Source organism: Bos taurus, chromosome 7 (genome assembly GCF_002263795.3).
Source record: "Bos taurus isolate L1 Dominette 01449 registration number 42190680 breed Hereford chromosome 7, ARS-UCD2.0, whole genome shotgun sequence".
NCBI classification, from domain to species: Eukaryota; Metazoa; Chordata; class Mammalia; order Artiodactyla; family Bovidae; genus Bos; species Bos taurus.
Genome location: NC_037334.1, coordinates 57,215,898 through 57,230,317, shown reverse-complemented (window position 1 = coordinate 57,230,317; position 14,420 = coordinate 57,215,898). Strand labels below are relative to the sequence as shown.

Here is a 14,420-nt window from a genome sequence, read left to right as displayed (position 1 = left end):
GGTGGAGACAAAGGGACATAGGAGATCTGGACTTAGAGTTAAAGCTCCCAGAGACTGCTTCATTCAGGATATTTCAGATATTAGATCAAAAGGAGAGTCAGCTTTATAGACCTCAGAATTCCCTAAGGTGCACAACAGCTCATCTTCCCAGGAGCCAGGGAAAAGATGCTTAGACTTGCCGTTATCAGCCTGGGATGGGATGGAGGAGGCCTGGGTGTAGGAATCGCACAATAAGGAATGATTTCAGTGACCTGCCTTCCCCTCTCTGTCTTACCTCTTGTTTTCTGGGTAATCAGAAGAGTGGAAGGGGATTGGTAGTTACTGGATTGGCAAAAGTTCCCTGAATGAACTTTTTGGCCAACCCGATATTTAAGTAAATCAGAGGCCTCTGTCTTTGTTTTTGATTCTTGAGGCAAAATATGCTATTAGAAAACTTATTGGGGTTTTGGAATGTCAACAGCAACAGAAATGAATAAAACTCCAATTCTGCCCCTAAGAAGTTTTCAATCTGGTGAACCTTTAAGATATATATGAGGTTCTTCCAGCACAGAGAACACAACTGTAGACAATCTGATGTGAACACGGGAAAAATGAATTCTGCAGAAGAGGAGTGGCAGAAGTTTCCTTGAACAAATAGTATGCATACAGGGGTTGGGGTATGGATGTATTTGTGACAAGCAATTGCACCAAAAATAAATTCTAGGAGGAGCAACATTTATTTATTTCATAGACATTATTCATTGCTCAGAATAATGCAGGCACTATGCTGGGTAGAAGGACAAAAAGCCAAGAGGTGGCCCAGTATCTACTGTGCTCATGAATGTTGAGGAGATCATGGCAACTTTTGTGTGTGTGCTCATGTGTGGGTTTCCCGGTGGCACTAGTGGTAAAGAACCCGCCTGCCAATGCAGGAGACGTAAGAGACTTGAATTTGACCCATAGGTCAGGAAGATCCCCTGGAGGAGGGCATGGCAACCCACTCCAGTATTCTTGCCTGGAGAATCCCATGGACAGAGAAGCCTGACAGGCTACAGTCCAGAAGGTTGCAAAGAGTTGGACACGACTGAAGTGACTTAGCATGCAGGTCTGCATGGTCATGTGTGCACGTATAGGGGAGAAGCAGGGAGGCTGGAAGACTATAGTCAGATCAGGGAGCGTCTGGAATGCCCTTAACTATTTAGGAGAGAGAGCACAGGTCTGCCCTCAAATCCTGGGTCTTTCCAGCTTTAAGGCTTTGAAAAAGTTTCCAAATTTTTCTGTCCCATAGTTTGGGCTGTTTGGTAAAATGGGCATATGAACACCTACTCTGAAGAGTTGTGAGAACAGACATAATGTCTGTACATCATCTCTTATAGTTTCTTCTTTCTTTTCTTTTTTTCTTGAGAGTTATATCTTATTTGGCAAACGTTTTTAGGGCCGAAGCAGCATCTCAAGTAACCCTGAGAGAACTGCTCCGAGGAGGCAAGGGAAGAAGTTTTATAGTTTCTAATTTTCAGTGGCCACTTAATTAATGGCAGTATTACTGCCTCTGAAGACTGTAGGGAACCACTGGTGGTCTGGGGAGGAGAAGCAGCATATCAGATTTGGGTTTTCAAGAGTATGAAGGCCACAATGGGGAGAATGAAGCTAACGAATGCCCTCTTCTCTGCGTCCATAGCACCTCACACATGTCTTAGTTCTGCATGTAATTACTCTGGACTTCTGCTTTCTAAACTATATTGCCTCCCATCTTTATAGATTTTTGCCATATCTACTTCCCACCTGTACCTTGTTAACTTACTGTTCTTTAAAAAAAAAAGCTTTAAAATTTTAATAAAGCAAAAATTTTTCATAGACTTCTGTGAACATAAAACTGGCATCTCTTACAGAGGATAACCATCCAACAACATGATACAAACATGCAGTGTTATGAAGTTCAGACATGGGCAACTGGTGGCTGAAGCCCTGAGTCTGATACCTTGTTCTCTCTTCCTGATGCAAGGAGATTAGCACCCTAGTACAGGGTGTTCCAGAAAGACCAGCACCGAACTGAGACTTTCTGATATCACCAAAAGGCTTGGGGAAAACTGGGAAGGGAATACCCATCTCTATGACAGTTCTTGGTTGTAAAATTCCAAGTATCTTCGTGACTGAAGTCAGTGCAGGTGCCAACAGGGTCCTCATCTCATTTCAGGAAGTTCTAAGTCCACTACAGTCATTTATGTTTTATATCCCTGCTAGACTGTGAATTCCTTGGGGACAAAAACTTACTCCTGCTGCCTTCAGTGCCGTGAATAAAACATGGGCACAGTTGGTAGTTCATAAAGGAACAAAGTGCTATTAAATGAAGACCTTCTTGAGGTGCAGAAGGCTTAGGGCAAATTCTTTACTGAGGGGTCGGCAGGGAAGAGAATACTGGAAGGCCTTGGAGTCTACAGGGAGTCGAATGAAGATATGCAAGAAAAGGGAGGCTAAAGACTTTCAAGATAATCAACATTGATGTAATGGTTTTGCCTGATGACATCTTTGCTGATGGCATAGTGGAGTGACAAGAGTCTATGAGCCAGAGTCACATGATTCTAGGGTCAGTACCGACTCTTACTGTTCACTAATTACATGAACTTTGGCCAAACCATTTTTCTTTGGGGGCCTTAATTACTTTGCTATAAAGTGGTAAGAATACCTCTCCTACAAAGGCTCTTACCATATTTTAGAATGTAGGGCAGCACTCAGGAGACTGGCAACAAAGAAAACCCCTCCCTCCTCCTGTCCTTCCTTCCTTCTTTCCCTCCCTCCTTCCCTCCTCCCCTCCCTCCCTCCTTCCTATCCTTTTACTTTCAATAAACGTTTGAGATTATTATTGCTGTTCTTATTGTTTTGGTATAGAATACCTAGGACTTGCTATGGTTACTAGTACACTGTAAGCACTCAACAGATGTCTATTGGCTGGAAGAGTTACAATGACCTGTGGTCTTATAGAAAACAATTCCTCCTTCCGTCTTCCCTCTCTATGCATATGTCACTACGATCTGCCCAGATGTTTAAGTCAAATGTCTTGATTCCTTGATTTACTGAGAACCTACTAGGGACTATGTACCATAAATGGTGCTGAGATGTGGAAGGAAGGAGGGGCTTGAGAAGCCAGATCCAGTCACAGCTCTGAAGGATATTAGAGACAAAGGAAATAGGAGACCTTGTCACTGGCTCAACTTGCTTCTCATCTTTAGATATAGCTCTTAGGTGGGACATTTTACAAGGGTGTTTTTGACAATATCTGGGCAAACATAGAAATACTGATAATCCAGCGCCATCTGAATCTAGAAAAGGCTATCAGTACTGTGCAGTGATTCCTTGGGGACAGGATATGCCAAAGCTACACTTTGGAATTCTCACCATTTGTGAAAATTAAGAAAAAATACTGTTGGATTGATCAACAAGTTCAGTTGGGGTTTTTCGTAAGATGGTACAGAAACCTGAATGAACTTTTTGGCCACCCAATACCTGGGCTTCTCAGGTGGCACTAGGGGTAAAGAATCCACCTGCCACTGCAGGAGATGCAAGAGATGCAGGTTCAATTTCTGGGTGAGGAAGATCCCCTGGAGGAGGGTATGGAAACCCACTCCAGTATTCTTGCCTGGAAAATTCCATGGACAGAGGAGCCTGGCAGGTTACAGTCCAAGGAGTTGCAAAGAGTCAGAGACAACTGAGAGCAGTGTTAGTTATTAGTTAATACTTGTTTGGAATCCCGCTAGGATTCTCTACTTTGGTCTAGCCTCTCTGTCTATGAGGTAAATTGACCAGGAAAAAGAATTTAAAAAGCACATGGAAAGTGACTCTTGGCTGAATCCTTTGGAAAGCTAACTTGTAGCTGAGTGAGCTAGCCTAGGTCTACCTAGCCTAGCTAGCCTAGGATGTGGGCTGTTCTTCCTATACCTATGTCTGTACAGAAAGAATTGTTTCAGAAAATTCTGCTGGTCTTTCACTTAAGTGTGTCACTAGGTCCCCATGTTGGAGAGTGTGTGTGTGTGTGTGTGTGTGTGTATAGGGAGTGTTGAACTTTGGGCACAAACTGCGTGTGTACTTGTAAAAAAGTATTTGGAATGTGTGTATAGGAAGTGAAGGAAATTCATGATTTTTAATGAAGGAAGAGTGTATAAGCAGGGGAGAGTGTAACTGTATGTGTGTGCAGTATGTATGTGATGCAAGTGGTGGGCAGAATGACATCCACAGCCAGCCCTCTAGAGATGCAGACAGTGGCATAAAGTCTGAAGTGCTGTTGGAAGTGATTGTTTTCCTTTTAGACCAGCTCACAGGTCTTTGAGGAGCCCTTGACTTTCTCCTCCTCCTTGTCTTGTTAAAAACGGATTAGAGTCCAATTAAGTCATTTAATCCCAAGGTAGAGAATCATGTTTAAAAACAAGATTTACAGCTTAAAAAAATTGCAAGTTGAGGTTTGTCCTTTCAAGTTGCCACCTGCATGGTTCCAAAGAGTGTTTATAGCAGAATACCCGACATGCAGTTCTTAATTACTTTGCCTCATACCTCTGGTCCTTCATATTTTAAAGCATCCTTCAACCTAAATAGCCTCATGCTATTAGAAGTATGTCTGTGCGGCCGGGTGGTCAGGATTGCCTTTTGGCTTATCTCCCTACAATAGGCAATTCAGGGGCCAGGCTTAATAATAACAGTGGTAATAATAATAATAGTATTAAGAGCTAATGCTTATTGGGTACTCAGTATGTGCCAGGCATGGCACTAAGCACTTTATATATATTATCTTATTAAATGTGTCATAGGAAAACACCACGACTGGCTTCATGAGTGTGTGACATGTGTAGTCACATGGGGCTCTCTGCTCCAAAGGGCCCTTCACTTGGTTTGATGCTCTGCTGTTGCCATCTTGAAATTCTTAATCATTTTTGACCTGCATTTTCACTTTTCATTGAGCCTTGTAAAGTATATAGCTAGTCCTGAAAACACCCAATAACCCATAGTTTCTCTTTTTTTCTTTTCCTTCCCTTCCATGTGATGTCTGACACATTGCCAGAGGATGAAACAGTGAATGTCAGACTGTGATCCCAGAAAACATGCTATTACTGTTCAGGAGGGATCTTCTCTAAGGGGCAGGAACCATGCCATGGCTCTTAGCATGGGAAAGCAACCCCCTGCCTCTAAAGCTCAGTCTTTTCATTTGTAAAGCAGGGGTAACAATAATAATAATACCTAGCTCATAGGCTGTTTCAAGGGTGAAATGAGATCATGTAAAGACAGCTCTGACATATAATACATATGACATTAGTTATCATTAATGCATTATAAGGACTTAGCAGGTACTGAGTATCCAATATTGCCTGTGACATGGTGTGGACCAGTTGCCCAACTCCAGGGTGGCCTTCTCCCGGAGGTTTGTTCCCTACCTGTCCCACGGAGCTGGGAGAGGCATCCGCTTTCTCCACATGCTGGGTGATCACAGAGGGGTTGCTGGAGCTGATGAGCACTGGGGTGCTGATCTCCACCATGTGGCGCCCCGAGGGAGAATGCACCATCCTGTTGAGGGTGTTCAAGGCTGTTGTGATGGAGAACTGGCCGGGCCCCTTCCTCCTGGATCCCGGGCCCCTTCGGAGGGTGGGTGTGCTGGTTGCCTTGCCTCTGGAGGGCGAGGACACCAGGGACAGGTTTTTCGTGCGGGATGATGGACGGCCTTTGTTCTTCTCTAGGAGGTGTCTTGCGGTGAGGTTTGGCTGAAAAGATGAAAGATCCAATAAGAATTTAGTCATCCTGACCTCATGTGAGTAGCTATATCTTACCCAGGCTGGTCTGAAGCCAGCTCCAATGCCACCACCTCAGGTGTCACTCCTTGGACAGTTTCCATCTTTTATCCATAAGTCCCAATCCCTCTACTGTATCAATCAATTCTCACAACTCTCTTGCAACGTAGGTACAGCTCTACTGAGGGCTGAAGAATTTAAAACAAGCCATGATACTCTGCTCTGATTTGCCCATCTCTCTCAGCATCATCGCAGCTTCCTTTACCTGGAAGACCCTTCCTTTTTCTTCTAGCTCCCCCTGAGTGCCCCCTCCCCCAACCTTGACGCAACTGCTTGTCCTTCTCATTGTTCCTGCAGCCCCCATGCTTTCCCACTGTACACTGTAATCATTTACCTTCCTTTCCTTCACTGGACTGTTAGCTCCCTGAGGGCAGGGTGTTCTCTGCTGTATCCCAGGGTGTGTGTTCCATAAGTGTTTGTGGAAGAATGGGTGGATATTTTGCTCAAGTTCACACATTTGATAAGTTTGACCAGAATGTACATCCATTCAGGACCCTGGATCATCTAAGGCTAAGGCCATCTTTTACTACTTCTTTTAAATACTTTGGTCTCATCTCCATTCTCTCTTGTTCTATACCTCTTAGTGCTGGTACATCAGAAAAACAGACAACCCCCTTACCATGATTTGTGGTGTAAATATCTACCACTGTCTAGCAAGATTCCTGTAAGCCTAACACCAGCCGTTGCCATCAAGTTTCAGCCAGTTCCAGCACTAGCACCACCACTGACTGTACTGTATTTTTTGAATACTCTGCCTTTCAAGCAGCCCATGAGTTCATGTGCTTCAGAAATCAGAAGTATGCTGACAAAGGGGATGGTGTGAATAAACTTTCCAGGACAGTTATACGTATCTTCATCATGATGCTTGTCACCAGTTGCTCTCTAAAACTGCACATCTCATTCTAATTCTGAAATTCAACCATAGAGGGAAAAGGGAATTTGCTCATTTAAGAACTGTTTTTTCATTAACATTAATGAAAATGTTCAGATGATTAAGATGATTAAAAGAGTTGAGAAAGAAAGTTTTAAAGAAGATGTAGTTTCTGCCTCCAGAAGCTTACACTGTTGGGGAAAAAAATCATCAAGTGGGAAAGGGGCATTATTCCTTTAAAGACAAGAGAGTTGAGGCCCAAAAGGGGTGATTTAGGGGTGATTTATACATGGTAGGCCAGCACATAAACAACTAAACAAGAAAATATCAGGCAGGGACTTCCCTGGTGGTCCAGTGGCTAAAACCTCCTGCTCCCATTGCAGAGGGCATGGGTTTCATTCCTGGTAATATTATAGGAGCTATTCATAGATCCTATAAGCAGCAAACGAGAGTTTGCCTGCCAAAACTAAAGATCCATGTGTCACCACCAAGACCCAGCACAACCAAATGAATAAATAAATAAAGTTCAGGCAGTAATAAATGCTCTGCTATGTCAGAGAGTGACAGGGGGAGGAAGCGACTTCAGATTTGGGGAGTTTGGTGAGGTGTCAAGGAAGACCTGCTGAGAAGGTGACATTCAAGCTAAGACATAGATGCCAAGAAGGAACCAGCCATGTGAAGATGGGGATAAAAACACACCAGGTAGCAGGGTAAGCTAGTGGAAAAATCCCCAAGAGGGGGTAAGCTCAGACTGTTTGAGAAAAAGACGTGAAAGAATCAGAAAGGAGAATGGTCTAGAGTGAGCGAGGAGCAGGTGGTAAAGAGGAGACCGCGGAGACAGGCAGGAGTTGGATCACACCAGGTTGGGAGGCTTCAGGTTTATTCTAAGTGTTACAGGAAGCCTTTGGCAGGATTGGGATAGAAGGGTGACATGATCTGATTTATGCCTTTATTTAAACCTCATGCTATGGTTTGGCAGTTTCTTACTTAGCATCTGACCCAGCAGTCCCACTCCTAGGTAATTACCCAAGAGAAATGAAAACTTAGGCCCACTCAAAAACTGGCATGCAAGTGTTTATAGCTGCTTTAGTGTTAGCTGCCAAACAACTGGAAACAACCGCGATGTCTTTCAACTGGTGAGTGAGTAACTGACTCTGGCACATCCCTACCGTGGAATATGACTTGACAATAAAAATGGATGAGCTTCATATACACCCAACAACATGGGTGAACCTCAGAGGCGCTATGCTAAGTGTAGGGAGGCAGACTCTGGAGGCTACATTCTTTTCTATTCCATTTCTATGACCTTCTGGAAAAGGAAAACTGCAGGGGCAGAGCACAGATCAGTGGGGTGTCCGGGAGCAGGAGTCAGGGAAGGAGCTGACTTCAAAGGGGCAGTCTGCCTTCATATTTCTGGGGAGGTGTAGGAACTATTTTACATCTTGATGGTGGTGTGGTTATATTGTTTGCATGTATCACAAAAGCAGAAAGACCTATTAAGAGGCTACTCCATTACTTAGTTAGAAAATGACTGTGGCTTTGACTAGTAGATTGGAGACAAGTGGACAGATTTCAGGACCTTTCAGGAGGTAGATCCACAGGACTGGGAGTCTGACAGAAGCATGGGTCGGGGAGAGGAAGTGGTTATTCATCATGTCCCACTTTCTGATTTGTGTGCCTAGGTCAGCAGTAGAGCCATTTGCTGGATCAAGTAACATTTGCTGATGAGGAGCAATCATGATGCTTGGGAGACGATGGTTAAGTAGTCCCTTAAAAGAGCAAATTTTACTGTATGTAAATAAAAATAAATACATCAAAAGCTCATTCTGGCTGCTATTCAGAAGTGTCAGGCCAGAAGGAGAGCGATCAATTGGAAAATTACTGAAGTTACTTAGGGCAGTTCTAGTGGAAGCCTGGACCATGCCTCATGTCCCCCCAGAGCACGCCTCCTGCTACTGTTCCCCCAGGAAAAGGATAATATACCCTCTGAGCTGAATGAATAAAGTTCTTTCTGGTCATTCACAGCCACAATGAAATAAATATATTTTTTTCTGGTTCCATCTAATTTTCCTGTCCTTAAGTGAGCAACATTGTGAGTGTTTTCCATCAGCAACACAGACAAAGAGCCCCATGTGACTGTAGGTCTTCCCTGTCCTCTGCCAGTGTGATTAATAGCTTAGTTGGGGAAGGACTGCAGAGCTCTTCAATTTGCACTCACTCATTCGAAACAATATCCTTGAGGTTCATTGGGCTGAGTGAGGTTCACATGACCCAGGCAGGCCCCGCAGGAGGAGTCCTGACAAGAACTGGCATAAGCTCGGCATTTGTTTTAGCACCTTTATCCAGGTGCAATTCAATAAGTCAAATGATACATTAACAAGAAAAATCCCGTTGATGCCAAAAACGCCCCACCTTGCTGCTCCCAGAAGGAAGCTCTCCTTCCTTCCAGTTGTTCTGCATGGCCTTGGTGGTTCAAAACTTATTCAAAGAGTTCTCAGCAAGTGCTGGTCTTAATGAAATGACTGGAGTCAACATTTAAGTGCTGCTTTAAAAAGCTCAATTTGGATTTTAAGTAATTTTTGAAAACCAGGTTCCCAGATTAGAGCAACCACTTGATTATCTTTCCCCCTCCTAGCAATTAGAAGAACAGATGAAGCGATGGCTAGTTTGATGATGATTGTGAGGGTTCTTGTAATCACTAATTTTAGAGGTGGAGTGGTGGGGAGAATATCCAAATGAATAATCATTAAATGTAGACGTTTTGGGAAAGAAGGGTATCAGAAATGGGTAATAAAATCAATGATGCCTTGTTTTCCCATACTGATGAAAAAGTTTCTTGAAATAATACAAGGGACTATGCAAGCTCTAATCTACAAAAATTTAAGCACCTCCTATGCATCCAGCTAGGGATTAGTTGAGGGGCTTCCCTGGTAGCTCAACTGGTAAAGAGTCCATCTACAATGCAGGAGACCCCAGTTCAATTCCTGGGTTGGGAAGTTCCCCTGGAGAAGGGATAGGCTACCACTCCAGTATTCTTGGGCTTCCCTGGTGGCTCAGATGGTAAAGAATCAGCCTGCAATGAGGGAGACCTGGGTTTTATCACTGGGTTGAGAAAATCCCCTGGAGGAGGGCATGGCAACCCACTCTAGTATTCTTGCCTAGAGAATCCCATGAAGAGAGGAGCCTGGTGGACTACAGTCCATGGGGTTGCAAAGAGTCGGACCTGACTGAGAAACTCAGCTCAGCACAGAGATTAATTGTAGCTGATCTCTGTCCTTGGAGATACAACCATCATCTCCTAAACATCATAACTGCTCCTCTTCACCAAGTGTTGCTTCATCCAGCAGATGGCCCTACCACTGACCTAGGCACACAAAGCCAAAAGTGGGGTTTTATCCTTGACCATTTCCTCTCCCTTGTCCCCCGCTCCTGTGGATCTACCTACTAAAAGGTCCTGGAATCTGTCCAGTTGTTTCCAGTATACTAGTCAAAGCCACAGTCATTTTCTAACTGAGTGATGGAGTAGCTCAGATGATCTTTCTGTTTTTTTTTTTTTTTTTAATCCCTCCTCCTCAAATCATTTTTCCCACTGCATTCAGAGCAATCTTTAAGAAACCCCAATATGGACTTCCCAGGTGGGTAAAGAATCCGCCTGCCAATGCAGGGCACATGGGTTTGATCCCTGGTCTGGGAGGATTCCTCATGCCATGGAGCAACCAAGCCCATGTGCCAGAACTACTGAGCCTGTGCTCTAGAACCCATGAGCTGCAACTCCCAGTCCACATGAAGCAACAAGTGAAGCCTGTGGGGCTAGATCCTGTGCTCCCCAACAAGAGAAGCCACCACAGTGAGAAGCCCCTCTCTCCGCAGCTAGAGAAAGCCCATGTGCAGCACCGAAGGCCCAGCACAGCCAAGAAGTAAAAATAATAATCAAAAAAGAAACCCAAATCTGATGGAGTCACTGCCTCATTTTAAATATTTCAGTCATGTCCACTGATTTCTAGGTCAAGTTCAAACTTCTTACGATATGGCAGGAATACTCAGCAAATATTCCATGTGGTCCCCTATACTTCTCAGCTGGTTTCAGGACAGAAGGGACTATGTGACTCGTTCAGGCCAATGAACTATGAGTAGGAGTGACAAATGTCACAGAGCTGAGGCTTTCACTGGTATACAACTCCCTCTTTTTTACTCTTCCCCTGCCATGAAACCTAGGAAGTCCATGTGTTCCAGCTGGCATAGCTTTAAGATGGCCCTGCTCATCCTGCAGGGTTCCTCAATGACTATGTGAGCACCACCTCTCACCATTGTGTGGTGAGCAAGTGATATGGATTGGATATAATTTTTCTTGTGAAGCCACTGAGATACGGGGGCTGTTTATTACCATGGCATAACTTGGCTCATCCTGATTAATGCAGGAAGGTTTACAGGGTCTCCTCTGGTCTGGTTCCCATTTGTTTCCCTGGCTTTGTTTTCCTGTCTCTCTCTTACTCTCTAAGCTCCAGCTCTAGTATTTTTTGGTTCTTTGGAGGCTAATACACTTCCTTATCCTGCAGGACATTTGCACATATTACCTCCAGTCCCCAAAACTCTTTTCCCTCCATTCTTATCTAAACAACTCCTAATCATTTGTCAGATCTTGGCTTACAAGGCATCTGCCAACACCCTACTCAAGTAAGTTGCACATCATACCTTCCTCCCCCCAGTAATTCCCTCTCCTTCACATTTTGCATCATTCATCACACTTATAATTACTTATTAATGTCTCACCTTACAGTCCTTGAAATTAGGGACCCATATCTGACTTGTATCACTAGAACTTAGCACAAGACCTGGCATGGCAGGCATTCAGTGAAAAATTAGTTGAATGATTGAATGTATATTTAGGATGAGGGACGAGGTCATGTTGAAAGGATGGTTCTCTGAGTTTTTTTCCCCAGTCAGTTGGAACACTTCCCAAATATTTTTTCATTCATTTGCTTGTGAAGCTAAAATTATTTTTTTAAACAAAGTATCTGCTCTGTGTTGGCCTAGCCTGTGAAGTACAATCCACATATTCATCAGGTAGGTGCTCAGAGAAGAAAGAGACAGCTGAATGTTCCAACTAGTTACTGGAATTTTATGGAAAAATAGGTTTCTAGCTGAGTCTCATAAAATGAGTGAAATTGAACAAGTAGAGAACTGGGTGGGTATACCTGGATGGGGCTTCAACAGGAGAAAAAGCACTATCATTTGGTGGTGAGAGTAGGAGGCCCAGCCTCTCTGGGCCCTTCCTCTTTCCCTCCCTTCCATCTTTCCTTCCTTCCATACAGATTGAGTAGGGGGTGGCATAGAGGGAACCTCAACAACTGGGCTGTGTTATGGGCACTCACTTCACAACCTGCTCTGGCTCTTCATATGGAAATACTGGTTCCTTCTCTGCAACTCTGCCTCTGTTTTGTTTCACCCCACCCTCCTAAAGGGCCAAGAGTACACCTTTTAGTTCTTTTATAGCTCGGCACTGCTCACTTTTAAAGCTTTGTGCTTGGTAAGCACTCAACAAATGTAGTTAAACAATGAAGTCTCCCTTTAAAATTTGTGATAACCTGCTTCAAGCTGGGGTGAGGCTGACAGCTAGAGGGTTAGAGGCTATAGATGATATATTATCTGGAGAAACAGGGAGATAACCTAACAGGTGTTCTTTCTTTCTTTTAAAGTAGATTTAAAAAAATAGAAGTAATATGTGCTAATTTCTGAAGATTTACAAAATACAGGGTGGGAGAAGAAAATGAAAATCATTTAGAATCGCACCATCTGGTGATCACCACTGTTAATATCTTGGTACATATTCTTCCAGTCCTTTATCCATTTATGCACACACACACACACATTTATAAAGCTACTTTCATGCAGTTACTTTGTTTTTTAAAAATTGTGGTGAAAAAAATACATAGCAAATTTACCATAATCATCATCTTTAAGTATACAATTTGTTAACATTAATTATAGTCACAGTCACATTGTTGAGAAACAGAACTCTAGAACTTCATTTACTAAATCTGAAATTCTACAGGCATTAAAATTTATTTTAGTTAACAATCCTAAGTGATCCGTGTAAAGAAATAGAGGAAAATGATAGAATGGGAAAGACTAGAGATCTCTTCAAGAAAATGAGAGATGCCAAGGGAACATTTCATGCAAAGATGGGCACAATAAAGGAGAGAAATGATATGGGTCTACAGAAGCAGAAGATATTAGGAAGAGGTGGCAAGAATATACAGAAGAACTAAACAAAAAAGATCTTCATGACCCAGATAATCATGATGGTGGAATCACTCACCTAGAGCCAGACATCCTGGAGCGTGGAGTCAAGTGGGCCTTAGGAAGCATCACTACGAACAAAGCTAGTGGAGGTGATGGAATTCCAGCTGAGCTATTTCAAATCCTAAAAGATGATGCTATTAAAGTGCTGCACTCAATATGCCAGCAAATTTGGAACCTCAGCAGTGGCCACAGGACTGGAAAAGGTCAGTTTTCATTCCAATCCCAAAGAAAGGCAATGCCAAAGAAAGTTCAATCTACCACACAATTGCACTAATCTCACATGCTAGCAAAGTAATGCTCAAAATTCTCCAAGCCAGGCTTCAACAGTACACGAACCAAGAACTTCCAGATGTTCAAGCTGGATTTAGAAATGGCAGAGGAACCAGAGATCAAATTGCCAACATCTGCTGGATCATCAAAAAAGCAAGAGAGTTCCAGAAAAGCATCTACTTCTGCTTCACTAACTATGCCAAAGCCTTTGACTGTATGGACCACAACAAACTGTGGAAAATTTTTAAAGAGATGAGAATACCAGACCACTTTACCTGCCTCCTGAGAAGTCTGTACATAGGTCAAGAAGTAACAGTTAGAACCGTACATGGAAAAATGGACTGGTTCCAAACTGGGAACGGAGTACGTCAAGGCTATATAATGTCACCTTGCTTATTTAACTTATATGCAGAGTACATCATGTGAAATGTTGGACTGGATAAAGCTGGAATCAAGATTTCTGAGAGAAATATCAATAACCTCAGATATGCAGATGACACCACCCTTATGGCAGAAAGTGAAGAAGAACTGAAGAGCCTCTTAATGAAAGTGAAAGAGCAGACTGAAAAGTTGGCTTAAAGCTCAACATTCAGAAAACGAAGATCATGGCATCCAGTCCCATCACTTCATGGCAAATAGATGGAGAAACAATGGAAACAGTGACAGACTTTATTTTCTTGGGCTCCAAAATTACTGCAGATGGTGACTGCAACCATGAAATTAAAAGATGCTTGCTCCTTGGTTTCTTCTATGACAAACCTAGACAGCATATTAAAAAGCAGAGACATTATTTTGCTGACAAAGGTCCGTCTAATCAAAGCTATGGTTTTTCCAGTGGTCATGTATGGATGTGAGAATTGGACGTAAAGAAATCTGAGCACCGAAGAATTGATGCTTTTGAACTGTGGTGTTGGAGAAGACTCTTGAGAGTCCCTTGGGCTGCAAGGAGATCCAATCAGTCCATCCTAAAGGAAATCAGTTCTGAATATTCATTGGAAGGGCTGATGCTGAAGCTGAAGCTCCAATACTTTGGTCACCTGCTGCAAAGAACTGACTCCTTGGAAAAGTCCCTGATGCTGGGAAAGATTGAAGGCAGGAGGAGAAGGGGACAACAGAAGATGAGATGGTTGGATGGCATCACCTAGTCAATGGATATGAGTTTGAGCAAG

General features: G+C 43.2%; 1 protein-coding gene across 3 annotated transcripts in view; it reads right to left on the bottom strand.

Annotated features, from left to right (window-relative positions):
- Positions 1–14,420, bottom strand: part of SH3RF2 (SH3 domain containing ring finger 2) — a 148,802-nt gene that overhangs the window by 63,951 nt on the left and 70,431 nt on the right. For all 3 annotated transcript variants that reach the window (XM_005209539.5, XM_059888350.1, NM_001083753.2), the window contains one exon: positions 5,397–5,720. In XM_005209539.5, coding sequence (XP_005209596.1) covers positions 5,397–5,720 — 324 coding nt within the window. The remainder of the gene's footprint in view (positions 1–5,396; positions 5,721–14,420) is intronic.